This window comes from Glycine max, chromosome 8, assembly GCF_000004515.6.
Source record: "Glycine max cultivar Williams 82 chromosome 8, Glycine_max_v4.0, whole genome shotgun sequence".
NCBI classification, from domain to species: Eukaryota; Viridiplantae; Streptophyta; class Magnoliopsida; order Fabales; family Fabaceae; genus Glycine; species Glycine max.
This window is the reverse complement of record NC_038244.2, coordinates 19,962,919-19,982,616: the sequence shown is the minus strand read 5'-3', so window position 1 is coordinate 19,982,616 and position 19,698 is coordinate 19,962,919. Positions and strand designations below refer to the sequence as shown.

General features: G+C 27.7%; 1 protein-coding gene across 3 annotated transcripts; it reads left to right on the top strand.

Moving 5' to 3' along the window:
- Positions 1-420: 420 nt before the first annotated feature.
- Positions 421-18,355, top strand: LOC100798233 (probable LRR receptor-like serine/threonine-protein kinase At1g56130). 3 transcript variants are annotated; one of them, XM_003531768.4, is made up of 25 exons: positions 421-529; positions 640-828; positions 4,125-4,314; positions 4,457-4,528; positions 4,657-4,728; positions 4,818-4,889; positions 5,632-5,703; positions 6,400-6,471; positions 6,559-6,630; positions 6,809-6,880; positions 6,956-7,027; positions 7,141-7,212; positions 7,608-7,679; positions 7,775-7,840; positions 8,456-8,521; positions 9,899-9,937; positions 11,242-11,306; positions 13,032-13,411; positions 14,531-14,729; positions 14,862-15,020; positions 15,437-15,555; positions 16,164-16,374; positions 16,485-16,713; positions 16,844-16,994; positions 17,746-18,355. In XM_003531768.4, the coding sequence occupies exons 2-25, from the start codon at positions 705-707 to the stop codon at positions 18,130-18,132; spliced, it is 3,105 nt and encodes a 1,034-aa protein (XP_003531816.1). In that variant the 5' UTR covers positions 421-529; positions 640-704; the 3' UTR covers positions 18,133-18,355. The 3 variants fall into 3 exon arrangements, with proteins under 3 accessions (XP_003531816.1, XP_014634696.1, XP_014634697.1); XM_014779210.3 differs by having other exon boundaries at positions 444-828; XM_014779211.3 differs by lacking the exons at positions 4,657-4,728; positions 4,818-4,889 and having other exon boundaries at positions 444-828.
- The last annotated feature ends 1,343 nt before the right edge of the window (positions 18,356-19,698 follow it).

Here is a 19,698-nt window from a genome sequence, read left to right as displayed (position 1 = left end):
CTTGTAAAAAATACCGAATTTAGAACCTGCAAAGATGAAAACTCATTAAATCCCTGTAATTAATTTTTTAAATAATAGTGACCACGTTTGCAAATAAGAATATGAAAATGTCTCAAATAATATATAAAAGTAGCTTAATTTATATATTTCTTAGTGGATCATTTTGACGAGAGAAGTTTCTCGTGCTCTATGTGCTGAGAAATGATTAGGTAGGTTAATCATCAAAGTGATCCATAATCTCGATCAATAATAATACAATACATATATAATTTAATGTTTTAAATTAATTTAGATTCTTTAAATTAAAAAATAATATAATTAATTCTTATTATGTAATTACTGATTATATTTTTAATATAGCAAATATTTTTTTTATTATATATCACATGATTATTATTGTTAGGGACTATAAATAATGTGTTGATGCAGACCACCATCATTGAACTCGTAAGCTTTGACAAAGCTCTATAAGTTGTTGGTCACTGGTCAGAGACGCCATCTTTGCCTGTTTTGGGCAAAAGTGTTAAAAGTAAACGTCCTATATATTTTTCTCTATAAGTTGATTCCTTATTATCAAATACTAAGATTATTATCCTCCAAGGGTTGATCAAATTCATATCTATTATTTTGTCTCTATAGCTTTGCGGTTATTGCTTACCAAATACCAAGGTTACTATTCTGTGAGGGTGGATCAAGTTCATATCATGGCACGGTGCATATTGTCACATGTTTTGGCTTTTGCACTTGTTGCTGGGTTGTGTGTCTTCAGCTGCTTGGTTAACGTTGCACAAGCTCAATCTGCAAACGCCACCACTGATCCTTCCGAAGGTGACTGCTTTTTGGTTTTCTTTTTCTATGTTGACAAAGAATTTTAAATCTGAAATTGATGATTAATTTTATAGTTGGTCTAAAAGGCTAAAACTTTAAGGAATTCATGAAGGTTTTTTGGAAATCAAAAGTAATTATACAGGTGAAATCAAAAGACTACTAGTTTTCTTGTTAATTTGAGGCATGTTGGGAAAGGTTTGAACTTTTGGGAATTTTCTCAGTTTCAGTTTTCCAGTGGATTCAGAGAAATAGCTAACTCTTCATCATCAACATAGGAGTATTGAACTATTCATATTTGATAGCTGAGTACTTAAGCATGTTAAGTAAATTCGATTCCTAATTTTATATATATGTAGAATTTTTTTATTTTTTTAAGTTAAATGATAAAATACAATAATATACTTGAATTATATTTTGAAAAATAAAAGATTCAATAATTTTTTTGTTCAAATTTTTTTTATTGAATGCTAAATATACACCAATTAAGATAGATATTAGTATTCCTGGAATATATATATATATATATATATATATATATATATATATATATATATATATATATATATATATATATATATTATGCGAAGAAACTGTTTTCATTAATCTCTCAATTTTAACGGAGATTACTCTTTAGCAGTTAGAAAGTATAACCTTGGTGTGCTGCAAAAAGGTTTTATCAAAGACAAACTTTTATAAAAGTGTAAAGATTAGCATATTGTGAATAAACTAACAGAGAAAAAGGAAATTATTGGTACAGTACAGATCAGTGTGTTTGTCCTGATTTCCAACAATTTGTTCCGTTAGTCAATTTGCAGGTTTGCTCTATATGATATGGTATCTTATCAATAGTATTATAAAATTTGTGGGTGGTCATCTCATATGCTTGGCTACAGAGTTTTTCTAAAAAAAAAATAATTACTCACTTTTTTACTTTTTTTTTTGTTTTTTGTTTTTGTTTTAATCGTACAATGCATAGGTTCCACATGTACTAATATATTTATATGATTTTACTAATTTTAATTTTATTCTTAAATTTTAATTGGTAGCTACCTTCCAAAGACTAGGCAGAGTCCTTTGTTGGCATATCGCATTATTGATGATAATGTAAATATTTTTTTAGAGAGGACACTTCCCGTCTATGTTTCACTTCCAAACCAAATTATATAATATTTATTTATAAAGAAATTATTAAATAGTTAAAAATAAATTTATATCAAAATATAAATTATTTATTATAAATTTAAAATATAATTTATATATATATATATATATATATATAAATATTTATTGCTATAAAATTTTATTATAATATAATTTATATATTCGAAACTATTTATTTTATATAAATTTTAGTTATATAAAACATACTTATTGTGTACGTCGCTTAGAATAAATACTATTTTTTTATTAATCTCGTATATTGTTATTTAATTTTTATCAATCTATATAAATTAATTTTTAAGATTTTAAATTTTTGCATAATATATGAAATTCAAAGATGTAGAGATATAAAACAACATATTTTATTAAACAAGTTGTTTCTATGAACATAATTTCTTTCTTAATTTAAAAACATGTTATCTTTAATTTAATTTTATTTTATTTAATAAAAAAATCACATTTATTTCAATATGTAATTTTATCATTATTTAATAATAATATGTTTACATTTATATTTAAAAATTCTTATATAATATATGTTTACTTATTTTACAGGTCCTGATACTTTTCTCAAAATTTTAATTAGGTTCCCGATTTTTTTTTCTTTTTAATTTGTTTCCTAAACTTTTATTTTTTATATTTTTCAATTGGATCCTGTTGTCTAATTGTTATTATAAAAAATTATTCATAAACACCTACTTAGAGGTGTAGACAACATGCACTAGTGTTTTTGGAGGATCATAAGTACAACTAAGTCAAATGTAAGGTATTTTTATAAAGTTTCAACTTTCACATGTTAATTCAATCTAAATATTCTCCTTTACAATTATTTAACTTTGCATAAACTTAAAAAACTCATATAATTGACTCATATAACATATTCCGAAAGCAGTAGTCCACTCATCTCTGGTGAGTTTAACCTATAAATATAATATATGCAATATAGAGGAAAGAAAGAAGTTTTGTTGTAATATATATATATATATATATATATATATATATATATATATATATATATATATATATATATATATATAAATATAATAACTCCTATTCTTTTTTTTAAAAAATCTTACTGATATGTCTGTCTATGTCTGTCTGTGTGGTTTTTTATTCTTTAGAATTTTATATGCTGTATATGTAATTAGTGTGGTTGAAATAGAATAGTGAAAGGTTAAAATAAAATTGTGAAATAATTTACAATAGTATAAAAAAAATTAACATTTTGAAGAAGAAAAATTAACGAAATGTAAACATAAACACAAACATTACGTTGGTTTGAATGGAACTATACTTAAATATGATCTCAATTATTTAATAAAATTAGTACATATTTTATACTTATAACTTAGTAAAAAAATTAAACAAATAGAAATGGTAAGGAAAAAAATAAAACTCAATTATCAATGTATTTTCCTTAATTTGAAACAACCTATATAGAAATAGACCATTCGTGTGGTGTCATATCCTTATTTTATATTTCTCATTCTTAATAAAATGTATTTGAGTAAAAAATATAAATTTATTATTATTTTCTTTTTTTATTTTATATTTCTTTTGTATTAAACAACTAAAATATATTACTTTCTTAGTATTAACATTTTTTCTTTTTATCCTTTTACTTTTTCCCCAAACCACATGTGTCCTTAAATATAAGATTCAGTTGACACCCTTTAAGAAAGTTGATTTATTTATTTAGTAGCGTTAAATTTGCAAGCAATTTATATTATTTTTTTTAAATTGCTCTTAAAATTATTGGGCTTGTCATCTTTATTTTTCTACTTAATTACTTTCGGCATAATTAATTAATGTGTGTTAGTTTTCTTCTCCAATCATTATAAAAGAGAGTGTATTTATCTTTTTAGTTCATCACATTTATTGTAAAATAATTAAGAATATTTTAGTAAAAAAATAATTAACGCAAAAAGACAACTTGAAAAGAGTCTTGCAAGAATACAAATAAATTTGAAAAAAGGTCTTATATTTAAGAGCAAAAGTAGTATATATAAAAGTTAATTTTTTCAAAGAATAAAGTCTTTCTTTCTCGTTTTTCTCTATTATTTTTCAAATTGAATCTTATTTTTTTCTTTTTATCCTGAGTACATATTTCTCAAAAGGTGAACTTATGAATGCAGCAAGAGCTTTAAATTCAATCTTCAGCAAATGGGATATATTGGCAAACCCAACTCAATGGAATATTAGTAGTGAACTTTGTAGTGGAAGAGCTATCGACGCTACCACCACCATCGATGACACAACTTTCAACCCATTCATCAAATGTGATTGCTCCTATGACAGTAGAACTACTTGCCGCATCACAGCATTGTATCTTTCTATTTCTCTCTAAAAATTACTTTTAAATTTGTTTTGAATAAATTTGTGTTACCATTTCAAAGTTAAAAATTTGCTATAACTATAGCAATTTAATACTCGTTTGTTTTGTTTTGTTTTTTTCTGAATGGAACAGAAAGGTTTATGCAATGAGCATAGTTGGTACAATTCCAGAAGAGTTATGGACTTTGACTTACCTCACCAATTTGTATGTTTTCTTCACTACTACTACTACTACTATCATTATTATTTAATGTAATTTTAGCTTTTGATTAGTTGTTCTCATGCAAGAATCACATACTTTTTATATACTAAGTTCAATTAAATTGCAAGCAGAAATCTTGGCCAAAATTACTTGACGGGTTCTCTACCTCCAAACATTGGAAATCTAACTCGTATGCAATACTTGTAAGGCAATTTGACCCAAGTTGAAGTTATAATATTTTGTGTATTGTTGAGACACATAAATTTTAACATTCAAGTTTATTATTTGTTAGGAGCATTGGCATCAATAATTTTTCTGGGGAACTTCCAAAGGAATTGGGAAATCTTACAGAGTTAAGATCATTGTACGTAATTTACTTTGAGTTTTTCTTTTCTATTTATGAAGGTATCAATGGGTTGCTTTTTAGGATCAAATAGTCACCAAGAGATTTAGTGTCTAATATAAGTCTTACATTGAGTAAAATAAGAAATTTAATGTGATAGTCAAGTGATGAGGTTCTTCCATCCAATGAACTATTTTTTTTTGTTGGATGTTTAAGTCATAACAATGTCCCTTGTACTATGAGTCTTGGGTGTTAGTAAAGATTTTAATTAATGGTGTTAAAGTAGATTGATCCAAATGGGCTGATATGGGCCAAAGTTCATTTGGACCATTAAATTAGAATGACCTATACGTGTAAAGAAAAAGATATCATGATATTATGATGAATCTTTTGATAATTTTGGTTTGTTTCTCTAGTAATGTAATTAATGAAGTCTCTAATAGATAAGGATGGGAATATGAGTGATGAATTTAATTAACAGAAAAAGGCATATTGCACAAAAAAAAAAGAGTTATAAACTAATAAAAATCCACGTGGAAAATTTTGACTTGAAATAATTGTTTTCCTTTTGACAATCAATGACTAGTTATGTATACCTAAATGATTAAGAGAGAAATTTAATGTTTTTTTTAGAATTTATTTATACATAATAGTTGTTCTCTTTAATTAATCTTAAGATTGTTTTGTTATGGAGACATGATGGTAGGCACGAGAAATTTATCTTGACGACATTGATAAGATTTATAATTTGTTAAATTTTTAGGGCTTTTGGGTCAAACAAGTTCAGAGGATCTCTTCCATCAGAACTTGGGAAACTGACAAATTTAGAACAAATGTAAGTACTTCTATAGTTTTACATTTTATATGTACTAGTAATTATTTTAAATCAAGTTTGGGTCATATATATTTGTTCTTTTACATAGACTCTCATACATATACACTAACTACACTCGTTCATTATTTTTACATTGTATACCAAAATATTGTCCACCCATTATATATTTTTTTTATTTTAGAAGTGTAGCAGCAAAATTAAAATTTTGGCAAGCCATAAATACATTGCTACCATAAATTATGGAATGACTATTAAGTAAAAGTCACTCTGTCCATCAATTCACTTTTCCTTGAATCTTATTGTCCAAAGATTTATGTGTCTAACATTAGTAAATCCTTTTTGTTTCTAATGTTACTGAATCATACCTCAAAGTTGCAGTGTAGTCCTATATGAGTTTCTATATTCTTGTGTCCTATCTCTACTTTTTCAAATATGGTTTACAGTTGCAACCAACAATATCCCTAACAAGTACATGTTTGGCCCATACTCAAATACATATAACAAACAATTATTTATTATTGTCCATACTCATCAATGAGCCTTTTATATTGTCATAAGTATACATTTTTTTGAATAATGAATTGGTCTTGGATAATGTAAAGTGTTAGGTTTTTTTTTATTCGAAATTACATTTTGTTGCAAAGTTGTATATCTTTATCATGATACAATACTAATTTCAAAGAATTTTGCCTACAGTTACTTTGATAGTTCAGGAATTAGCGGTCCAATTCCTTCCACATTTGCAAACCTTAAGAATTTGTTGCACGTGTAAGATATTCCTAACTAATGCACCTAATATGATAATAGACTAAAAAGGAACTTCTATAATGATAAAAAATTTTCTGTTCATTTTAGAGGAGCTTCAGACACGGAACTCACAGGAAAAATACCAGACTTCATAGGGAATTGGTCTAAGCTTCAAACCTTGTAAGACAACAATACAATTCTTTCTTCCTCCTTTAATTGAAATATGTAGGTGAAAAATTTTGGGCAAAAATAAATTATATTGGATGTGGAATTAAAGTTTTCCTTTTATGGTTACTTTCATATTCTGTTCCAAAAATGATTATTAATAATTTTTGTGAATTGTTGTATGTCTTGATAGGAGATTTCAGGGCAATTCTTTTAATGGCTCAATACCATCATCATTTTCAAATTTGAGTTCTTTAACAGAATTGTAAGTATCACCATTAGTTTATTTGGTTATTGTTGACTTATGAAAGCTAACATATCATGTATGAAATAAATGTAGGAGAATCAGTGGTTTATCTAATGGGAGTTCCTCATTGGAATTTTTAAGGAATATGAAATCTTTGACTATCTTGTAAGGCCTCAACTTTGCTAATGATCATGGCTCACACTATCATGTATATTGAATTATTCACTTGTTTTTATCTTCCTAATGGTAGTCCAAATTTTTTGTTACAATTGTTGCAGAGAACTGAGGAATAACAATATTTCTGGTTCGATTTCATCCACCATTGGAGAGTTACACAATTTGAATCAGTTGTGAGTATCACCTATTTGTGTTAAACTAGATTCAAATGAAATTATTATGTAAAAGGTGTTAACTAGAAAACAAGAAACTAGTCAATGATGTTATTCCATGGTATATCTCCAATCTGAGTATTGGCTAGTTATATGAGAGATATCTTAAAATAAGTACTTGTGCTTTCAAATGAATCACTAGCTTGTTGTTCATTTATCTTTTTTACTTTTAGTTTTTTTTCCATTGTTATGTGATAGAAAGATATAACTTTTCAACTTATTTATCATACAAATAAGATATTTGTACATTTTATTTTCTTTATTTACAAAAAAGAAAAGAAATTAAGTATCTTTTCTTATAGTTTTGTCCTACCCCCATATTGAGAAAATTATATATTTTTTTATGGTTTTTGCAGGGATTTAAGCTTCAATAACATCACAGGACAAAATTTGGGATCAATTTTCAATTTGAGTTCGCTCACTTACTTGTAATATTGCATTCTTAAGAAGTTACGCCTTGATTTGTTGATATGGTATTGTACAAAGTTGAAATGATTTTTCATTTTTTTATTTCAAATCATAGGTTTCTTGGAAATAATAAATTCAACGGCACCCTTCCGATGCAGAAAAGTTCATCTCTTGTAAATATGTGAGTAAGATTGACATGTTTGAATTATGGAGGATGGAATTTATAGCTATACTAATTCAAAATGCTAGGGCAAAAGTCTTTTGAGGATATGTATAGATAATCATATGTATTGGATAAATGGTAGTCATCTATTAGGTCTACAATGATTGAATACTAATGCCAAAAAAGAAAAGCTAACATAATCTATCTTGATGTTTTTTTTTTTTTTTACTTTTTCCACTTTTCTAACTCATTTTTGGAATTTCTTTGAGACAATTTTTTTTAATCATGTTTTATAACATCTTTATTTGTTATGATGTTTTCATGAAATAATTTATAATTTACATATTTTTTATTAGTGTTCTAAACTTCTACTTTATTTGGTCATGCCCATTCATACTTATTTTGTTTATAAGAGTGTTATATATGACACTTCTATCAATACTTGTATTTGTGATCATATTAACTTCTACAGGTTTAGTAAGAAGTGACTATTTAGGTATACTTGTAAACACAAGAGTTTGTCAACTCATATTAACATTAAACTTAGGCAATTTTTTAACACTAATTTTAGTTTGAAACTACTTCATTCCTCATGTATTATCCTTTATTTGATTCGACTTAACATGCTTGCAGAGACTTGTCATACAATGATCTATCGGGTAGTCTCCCCTCTTGGGTAAACGAACCAAATTTACAACTGTAAGTAGTGCGATTTTTTTTTTCCCCCCCCCCCCCCCCCCCCACCCTTTTTACATATCAATTTGTTAGCAAACACCAAATAAAATGGGTCTATGTGAATGTTTTAAATCTCGGATAATGGGGTGTAGTGGTTGGCACCAAAATTGATATAGCAAGATAGTGTAAAGTGGGATAGTTGCTATTGTAAAATTTTTATATAGTTTATTAATGTATATTATGCATATAAATGATAAAATTTATTCAAAATTAATGGCATTCATAAATTAACAATAAAAATGACATAGGTGTCTTATACAAAACATACAAGTAAATATACCAACAAAAATCAAATAGAATTTTCCTAGATAGGATTTATCAATTATCATCATCATCTTCCAAATAAAAGTATTATTTTATCATTTTCACTACTATTACATCTAAGGATTTCAGTTTTAGAAATTAAAATCCCAAAAATAGCCCTCCAAAAATGTCCTAATATCTCTATTCAAAGGGATATTTTTGGAATCAACACATAACACCTACTACAATCGTTATTTAGCCAACTATTTGGTTCAGTGTGACAACTACACTAAAACATGAAGGAAAAGTCGAACATTTCATTCATATATTTTTTATTGTATCGCATTATATACAAAGGTCAAAATATAAAGAAATTTGTCAAATGAAATAAACAATCATTCCATTTGTACAATTTGATTTTGTTCTATTACAATTTTTGTAAGCTACTCATGTGAGCCCTAAAGTTATCCATATCGAATATTTCAAATGTTTTATACAAATTGTTTTTTAAGTTGTTTTGTTTGACAACAATTTTCTAAGATTTTGTTTGAAATTGTAATCTAGAACAATTTTGATTATATTTATTTTCATAATTTAATAACCTACTACGTCAAATCATTATTTTTACAAAACTTCATCATTAATCTTGTTTAAAGTAATGTTTTCTAAATTTTGCTAGATAATTCCTAAAAGACAATAATACAATCTCAAACACTAGAATGATTAAATGAGTACCAAGAGTTAACAAATGTAAATTTAAGCTTTATTTTGAAAGAATGACGTTTATTAAAGTGATCTACATTGAAAAGGACAAAATATAATATCAATAGGATTCAAGTTAATAACATTTAACTTCATAAACATTTTAATTCATTGATGTCATGGTTAGAGTAATATTATCTTCCCACATTCCTTTTACTATAATACTATAATAATAAAATTGTTTGTGTCTCCTCTCACTTTTAACTACCCACTAGATTTTAGTTGAGATTTTTAAAAATCATATGTTAAAAATTGTACAATAACATGACTCTCTCTCCCTCTAAGTGTGTGTGTATGTTGAAACTAATTGTGATACTATTGACATATGAAATGCAGGAATTTAGTTGCCAACAACTTAGATGTCTCAAATGCCAGGTGACTATTATACACTTTATTTAATGATGATTATTTTAATAGTTCTTCAAAATTTATTATGTATCACCTATTTCTGGGCATAATATGAATTTCAATATTGCTTCTATCTAGATGCTCTTAGTTTTTAGTTGAGATTGATATGTTGGCTGCATTATTATCTCTCTTTATTTTCACAATCTTCTAATCCATTGGAAACATTTTCCTTTTAACATAAATATATCATATCTTGTTTGTCCTCTTTGATACTCATTATGTTTAACAACTTTTAATAATTTATATCATTGTAATTGATTTTGTTGATGTCCCTTTCATTTATCATTCTTTGGCCTCTAGTTACATATTTTTTACTACTATATTTTTTGAGAATATATTATGTCATGTTTAGTTGATACTCCCTCTATACTCATATATAAACAAAAATAACTACTTTCACATTGATTACCAAAGTTAGTTAAATCATTTAATTTTAGTAATCTCCAATAAAAAAATAAGATTATTCCTAAAAAGTCCTTCTTTGAAACTTGATATATTAATAAAACAAATTCCTTGAAAATGAATTTGCAATTAAATGAAGAGTAATTTAGGAATAATATCATTAAATATGGATGAAATTAATTAGTTAGATTTGTTTATATTTGAGTCAAATATACTAAATAACTTTTTTGCTTGTATGATTCTAGAGATGTTTATTAATTGCTTCATTAGGTAAAAGTTAGCATATGTAATGGACGTTTGATATAGTCATTAATTGATTCATTTGATGTTGTTTTCATTAATCACAATGGAATTGCCATTATATGATGATAAAAGTGAAGAACTATTATTATAATGATTCTCTATTTCAAACTGCCGTTATGATTTGAAATTTTGATAAGTCAAAGCAAGGATGCAATCTAGATGATTAAACATAATGTTTTATAAATAAATGAAATAATCCATAAGATTTTACTCTTTTAAGATTTAAAATTTATAAATCTATGCAATAACTAATTCTCATTTGGTAACACTAACAAAAAATGATTAAGTAAATATAAGTTTGTCATCCCATCACTCCTTGAACATTGTTAATACGTGCTTGGTTGATTTCCTTAAACTTTGGAAGATATTTTCACAAGAATCCTGTTGTAGTTTCCATTCATATTGGGGTTTAGGTAAAAACCTTTGAAATAAATCTTAATAAATTAAACCTTTGATTTCTACTTATATTAATTGGAAAATTCATTTGTGTACCGATCTTTTATTGGGTATAACTTAAAGCCATAAGAGTTTAATTTGCAATCTAAAACATAACTTTTCTTTTGCAGTGGCTTGCCTATTGGGCTCAATTGTCTCCAAAAAAATTTTCCTTGCAATCAAGGAATTGGAAGATGTAAGTTTGACTTTGAGTTAGTTTTTGATTGATGTGAGTCATGTGAGATACTAAAACTAATTAGAAAATAATATTAGTCATACTAGTTGGTTGTAAAAATTATTCCTTGAAATATGATTAGCATTATTAAATATAATCATCATTTAAATCATTTAATTTTCTGCGTATTTCTGAAAATAAAAATTATGACATTATTAATTAAAATTAATCAATTTAAGTATTTTCATTACTTTTGATGAATTAGGTATTTGTTTCATTATTAATTAACATCTCGTTTGCTTGTATTCTTTATTTTTTTTTACTTGTTATATACAGTGTGGTATAATTATATTGTACTAGCACATATATGCTAGAGTTATAATAGGAATTGATATTAATATTGCACATAAGATAAAAACTCAAGGAAGAAATCTCCTTTTCAAGTAAAATTTATTGCTCAATAAACAAAAACACAACTACTCAAGTAGAAGAATCAAGCAAAATAAAAAAAATGAAACAAACTCTTTCCTTGATATAAACTAGTATTAATACTGAAAATGAGACTGAATTCAAGGAAATCTCTATTGCAAGGAAAAATTAGTGCTCAACAAATAGAAACATAATAACTAGAATAGTAAAATACAGAAATTTCAGAAAAGATAATACAATCATAGGTGAAATGCAAAGCCCTAAGCCACCAAATTAATCATTATTCAAATACTTGTTATGCGTCTTTATTATTTTTCACTCCTCATTATTCACTTTTCTTTTTCTTTAATATCATTGGTCAATTCCCCCCGCAAATACCTTATTGCCCTTTGTACAATTTCTTACCTTTAAGTTTTCGTCTTCTAATACATTTAACTTTTTTGTCATTTTCTACAATATAAAGATTTTTAAAGTTGTTGCAATTATTTGTCTTTACAAGTCACTTACTTCTCCTTCTAGCCAACCATCATTACTTTAATTAATTTTCATTCTTGACAATTGTTGGACTTGTAAGAACAACTTTCTTAAAGATTAACCAACATATTTTAATAACCTTGTTGGACTTCTAATTTTGAAACAATTTTGCAATATCTTGGTTAACAATTGTACAAAGTGGTTATTGACTACAAAATACTAATTAATTGCGCCACAACATATATAGGTTTTCGCTTTTAATACTTTTCAATGTGAAATCAGGATGGCCTAAAGGATTATTGAGTGAGGATTATTGAGTGAGCACTGCTCACTCTAGGGTATAAGAATATTATTGTCTTGAATTTCATTAAGGGGTATATGAGAATATTAATATTTAATTTTAAAAGTCAAATCAATCATGTGTATTTGCTGCCAATTTAAAATCTCAAATGATTGGGTTATAGTGTCTCAATAATATATATCTTTCTTTCTTAGTAAATAAACAATGTGTTTCATGTCCCTCAATATTTAGTCAAAATTAATTTTAGTTTCTACAATTTAAAATTAAAAATTTTGATCCTTGTATTTTTTAAAATGTAATGAATTTTATCCTTGATTGAATTAAAATATAAAAAAATTATAAATGAAATTCATAATACATAAATACAAGAATCAAAATCATTATTTATAAAATATAAAGACTAAAATTAATTTTGACCAAATCTTAAGGACCTAAAATATATTTTATCACAGAAGTATCAATCCAGTTTTATCTAAAGTCAATCTTGTTATTTAAAACTCCTTTTCATTAACTGATCAATCTCTTATCTATGATTAATGCAGACTCTGACTTTGCAATCAAGTGTGGCGGTAACCAAATTAGGTCGGCAGATGGAATAGTGTATGAAATGGACAATCAAACACTTGGTCCTGCTACATACTTTGTTACTGATGCAAACAGATGGGCTATTAGTAATGTTGGATTATTTACGGGGAGCAGTAATCCTGTATACAAAAGTTTTGTGTCTAATCAGTTCACTGGCACTGTGAATTCGGAGCTCTTCCAAACAGCACGACTTTCTGCTTCGTCATTAAGATATTATGGCCTGGGGCTGGAAAATGGTTTTTACAACATCACCCTTCAATTTGCAGAAACAGCTATTCTAGATTCTACTAGAAGTTGGGAAAGCCTTGGGAGGCGAGTCTTTGATATTTATATTCAGGTACTTATGTCTTTATCAAAATACTTGAAAATCATAATGATTAGATACTCAGTTGGACACGTATCCAATATCTTAAACAGCTTCCTCAATGAATCTAACATTATATTTAAGCAATATATATAAGCTTTTATTGAGATGATATTTAACTCCAACCCTCTAGTTGGAGAACAAGGTTTAAAAGGCTATATAATGAAAGAATGTAGTAATTACTAATCTAAAGATAGATTTTTTTTTCCTCCGTCAATTACAATATCACATTAGTTATCTAAATTATAAAATTTATATCCTGGTCAAACGTTTTATTCATGTAGTTAAAATAATTATTTGTTTTAATTAAATTATTCCACAAATTAATTTTAAACTAAAAACTTAATTAACTGAAATTTAATCCTTTTGGATTAATTTTGTTTTTAGTCCTTCTAAATATAATAATTTTTTATCCCTCAAATATAATTTTTTTTCAACTTTATGGAAATATATCAAATATTATTCTTGTCTTTCATACAATGTGATTTGCTTTTGGTCCCTCATTTATAAAAATAACTCATTTTCATAAATGAGGAAAATAACGCATGTTGATAAATGAGGGACCAATTGTAGACAATTTATATTTGAGGTTAAAAGAGAATATTTCTCTATTGTAGGAACTAAACACATTTAACATTTTTTTTATAATATCAATGTATTTGTACACTTGTTTGGCGAAATTTCTTAATAGACTAATAACTTATGATTTTTTGACAAGTTACATTCCAACATCACACAAGACCAACTATTTATAACAGTAGGGTGTCTTTGAATCTTCTTTATATTCTTTTCAGGTTCATGCTTCATATAAAATATTTGATGCCATCACCTTTAAATTGCAACTATATATTTAAAAAATATCATGATTTAATGCCGTGTTGATATGATTTAATGTCTTGTTTGTATACATTGACATTCTTGGAGTTTTATTGCATTATTCTACAGTATAGCTCTTCTCATGGATTGATGAGAATTGGTAGGAAAGGAAAATGTGTTTTGGACTTTTCTTCTTAATTATCTAATTAAAGGCACAACATCTACAATGTGCCTACTTTGTCTACCTTCATTTTTCTTTCCATTTGAATATTTCAGGGTACTCGTGTTTTGAAGGATTTTGATATACAGAAGGAAGCTGGGGGCATCTCATATAAAGCTATCCAAAGGCAATTTAGATTTGAAGTGACAGAAAACTATCTTGAGATTCATCTCTTTTGGGCTGGAAAAGGTACTTGTTGCATACCAACTCAAGGTACTTATGGGCCCTTAATTCAAGCAATCCATGCTATCCCAGGTAATACTATGAAAAAAATTTGGTAATTTAGATGTTTAATTACTAACCTTTCATTATGCATAATCCCTTATCAGCTAGATATTCAAAATTTATATATATTTTTAATTTGATAAATTGTTTTGTGTTGTACAGATTTCATACCTACTGTTAGTAACAAACCTCCAAGTAGTAACAACAATAATATCGGTCTAATTCTTGGAATCGTACTTGGAGTTGGAGTTGTAAGCGTTTTATCAATTTTTGCAATTTTCTGTATCATTCGGAGAAGAAGACGTCGTGATGATGAAAAAGGTAAAGACATTGTGTGAATATTTGTATAACATTTTTCTCTGACTATTTAAATTTTTTCTACATATTGCATGAGATATTTTAAGATCTAGCGGGGCATACATTACTTATGTTTCTAGACTAGAATAGGACAAACTGTCACTTCAGTACTACATATTTTATATGTTTAGGTTTCTGAATCACAACATAATCAGATGATAGAAGAAAAAAATTATTGTATTATGCTTAATAGTTCAACATTGTAGATAATGTATGTGCATTTCTATTTGTTTTTCTTATCTTAATTCAAAACATTTTGCAAAAAATGGAGAAATGATGTTCTGAAATTGAATAAAAAGAAATTTGAGCATCATCCCCGACTTCATTAAAATAAGTTCATGCTTATTCAACCTTAACTTTGTTCTTGTATGACATTGCAGAGCTTCTAGGAATTGATACTAAGCCCTACACTTTCAGCTATTCTGAGTTAAAGAATGCTACAAATGATTTTAATCTTGAAAATAAGCTTGGAGAGGGAGGTTTTGGACCTGTTTATAAGGTAATATTATATCCCTGAAGAAGATAATGATTATAAGCTACTTCACAAAAGGTTATCATTGTCAATACTGGATCAAATAATGCTCAAGGCAGCTGGTTTCACATGGTAGCGCCACAATCAGTTGAGGGGAGCATAGACTCTCGGATTTTTTACTAAGTATTTAATAAAAATTAATATTTTCTTCCTCGTAAACATTACCTTTTCCTAGTTACCCCCTAATAATTCATGTCTCTAGTGCTTTTAATTATTGATATATTTGGATATAGCGATATTTAGAATTTTAGTATGTTTATATAATGATTTTCTTGTTAATTAAATTTACCTCACAAAAGACAAGTGTAGAGTTTTTTTATTCTTAATTCAACTAATGATCGTTAATTATTTTTTATCATATATTTTTATATGTCATTATGTTCTTAGTTGATAAATATATTTTATTTTGTTTTACTAGCTAGTGTTTCCTCTAACGTGGACTTAACTCAACCACTGCCAGTAATCATACTGTTTTGATGAATCAAATCCTTTTTCTAATACTCAATATTTTGAGACTAATATTGGAACTAAATCCTTTATTTAAGAGAATATTATTTTTCTTTTCTTTCTTCTAGGGGACACTTAATGATGGAAGAGTCATTGCTGTGAAACAACTATCTGTGGGATCCCATCAAGGAAAGAGCCAATTCATAACTGAGATTGCTACTATATCAGCTGTGCAACATCGTAATCTGGTCAAATTATATGGATGTTGCATTGAGGGGAGTAAAAGACTGCTTGTCTATGAATATCTAGAAAATAAGAGTCTTGATCAAGCATTGTTTGGTATGAGAAAATGATACTTTTTTTTCAGTGTATATGTATGAATGCTTATTTGTTTTTCTCATTTTCATTTGTATAAATAACTAAGGACAATTGTGGTTTGTTTTGGGCAGGAAAATGTTTAACCCTCAATTGGTCCACACGCTATGATATATGCTTGGGTGTTGCTAGAGGTTTAACTTATTTACATGAAGAGTCACGTCTTCGCATTGTACACCGTGATGTGAAAGCCAGTAATATTTTGCTTGATTACGAGCTTATTCCGAAAATATCTGACTTTGGTTTGGCCAAATTATATGATGATAAAAAGACCCATATAAGTACCGGTGTGGCGGGGACAATGTGAGTCATCAATACTTCATAATATTGTATTCGTTTCATGATTTTTTTTCTATAATTTATTTATGGATTGGTCTCATTTTTATTTTAATTAATTTTATACTGCCCATTTACTCAAATTCTTATCATGAAGTGGATATCTTGCACCGGAGTATGCCATGCGTGGCCACCTTACAGAGAAAGCAGATGTATTTTCCTTTGGTGTCGTGGCTTTAGAGTTAGTTAGTGGAAGGCCAAATTCTGATTCAAGTTTGGAAGGAGAGAAGGTGTATCTTCTAGAATGGGTATGCATACTGCCTCTGCTTGTAATGATTGTTATTTTCCCAAAAAAAATTGCTTAATGTTAATATATTTTTGCTTTTTATCATAATATAATTATACCTATATTACATTCATATATAGGATAATAAATGAGTCATTTCCCATATAATTACCAATTTTCAAGTGCTTAGATGTTTTTTTTTCTTGTTACCTAATATATGGAATGAGATGAACTATATAATGTCGATATATATCTTCCTTAATGGTGTCTATTTTTTTACCTAACTAACATATTGGCATATGGTAATCGTGAAGATGATGTCACAAAATATAACAATTGTTAAAAACATTTTTGTACAAGAATAGCTTTTGTTATATCCCTTTGGTCATAATCATTGATCAAGATTACACCTCACTCAAAAGTCACCTAGTCTACATGAAATTTCTCACACTGAGGAGCCTTGTAAACAGTGATTCTTAGAGATGTAATGGCTTCAATTAGATTGTCTATTTCATGGGAAAAATAGTTATTGTTTTTCGCTTTGTTAATTATTAGGGAAATCTTACTGGCATAATATGAAACTAAGTTTCTTCTTAAAATTATGCAGAAAGTGGTTGCATGGTTATGACAATTGACTCATGTTAATACTACTAAAAGGAATTTAGGATTCCCTCGTATTGGTCATCTTTTCAATTTGAGCGCGTACAATACATTGAAAATCATTTTAGTTGCTTATTATTTTACCTTATTGTCATTGCTTTTCTCTTTCTTAGGCTTGGCAACTTCATGAAAAAAATTGCATAATTGATCTGGTGGATGATAGACTTTCAGAATTCAACGAGGAAGAAGTAAAACGTGTTGTAGGAATAGCACTTTTGTGCACTCAGACATCACCAACATTACGACCATCAATGTCACGTGTGGTGGCAATGCTTTCAGGAGATATTGAAGTAAGCACTGTAACTTCAAAGCCCGGATACCTATCTGACTGGAAATTTGAGGATGTGAGCAGCTTCATGACTGGCATTGAAATCAAAGGATCAGATACAAATTACCAGAATTCATCAGGAAGTACCAGCATGATGGGTGGTGTAGACTATTATTCACCAAGAGATGTTTCTAAACCGATCCTTAAGGAGACTCTTTGGGAGGGTAGGTGAGAATTGGTGTACTCTTTAGTGATTAGATCAAGTACTGTGGCATAATGGTAATGGAACTACACTCCAAAAATTGTTTCCATTTTCTATTTTTCATTTTCTTTAGCCTTTTTTTTTGTATTGTATACTTAATTCGTTGTGTAAATAACGGCCTAAGTTAGTAATTAAAAACTGTACATCAACGTGTTAGTAATAAGCCCCAATTAGAAATGTTTATGAGGTATTACATTTTGCAACCTTTTACATATACTGTTAGAACAAAGGATGAAAGTTTGAAAAAAAAAAAAACTTCAAGTCTCACATCGCTCAAAATAAACACTTGAATAGTGTTTTACTCCCTATATATAGATAACTCATTTCTTCTTTTTTCCTTGCCCCAGTTGAGAAACATTTCCCCAACTTTTCTTTTTTCCTCCCATATTTCAGTCGATGCATTTTCGGCAAACTTCTCCCTCTTTCTTTCTGTCGCTCTAAAATTTCTGTTGGCTATAAGAGTGACTTTTTAAAGTCATATTTTTCGGTTGGCTATAAGAGTGACTTTTTAAAGTCATATTTTTCGGTTGGCTATAAGAGTGACTTTTCAAGTCATAATTTTGGTTGGCTGTAATAGTGATTTTTCAAGTCATATTTTTCGGTTAGCTATTAGAGTGACTTTTCAAGTCATATTTTTGGGTGGTTTTAGAGTGACTTTTCAAGTCATACAAGAGGGTGTAATTCTAGAAAAGGTTCCCTCAGTACAATGAGAATCTTATACAGTGATTTTGGAATCTTATACAGTGATCTGAACTGTTTTATCCTCGGGACGTTGTGATTGATAGTCTGCTTGCACAATTTTTTGGCAGTGCCACGAAACGTCTTAAAGAAAGCGACATTGTTCGCGACTCAGCCAATAATTTTTTTCGGTTTGCCATAAACTATTGTTATAACATATACAATCTTCGCATTTTTGTAATTTTATTTTTATAATACTTTTTTCCAAAAATTAAATTCTAGAATATATTTATGGTTTAAAATTTAGTATGCTAAATGCATTTAATACTTTCTAGAAATTAAATTTTGGAAGTGCTAATTGATAGATGCTCAAGAGTTTAGTTTACCTGAAGGAAATATTACAATAATGAATGGAAGAAACATCATAAATAAATTAATAAGTCCAATAACAGGATTGGTAACACATGTTCACTCTATGCATATTACATTTCAAGGATTAGAGTACATACGTCAACTACACAGAGGATAAGATAATATATCATTATTAAAGTGAATCAGTTGATTACTAGAAGGAGAATTGAATAGTGACATTTTACTAATATAACTACTTTTTGCACAAGTACATTTGCTTCTAATTTTGATAGGAGTAACATATTCCCTCTCAAGTACTTCGATAGAATAACAAATACTATGACCTATCACCAAGTGAACTTGTTGAGTATTGCTTCATAACCTACTTGCACAAAGATACAAATTTTGTTTTCTCAATTTTTTATTTACTCTTGATTGCACACAGGAAAAGTTGCATTTGAATGATAAAAAAGTTTTGTGAAACCCTTTGATCTAAGATCACATTTA

Coding starts and splice junctions, on each gene's coding strand:
- LOC100798233 (XM_003531768.4), top strand. CDS start 705: ATGGCACGGTGCATATTGTCACATGTTTTGGCTTTTGCACTTGTTGCT. Junction 6,881..6,955: donor TTGAGTTCTTTAACAGAATT/GTAAGTATCACC, acceptor AAATAAATGTAG/GAGAATCAGTGGTTTATCTA. Junction 15,556..16,163: donor GTTTTGGACCTGTTTATAAG/GTAATATTATAT, acceptor TCTTTCTTCTAG/GGGACACTTAATGATGGAAG.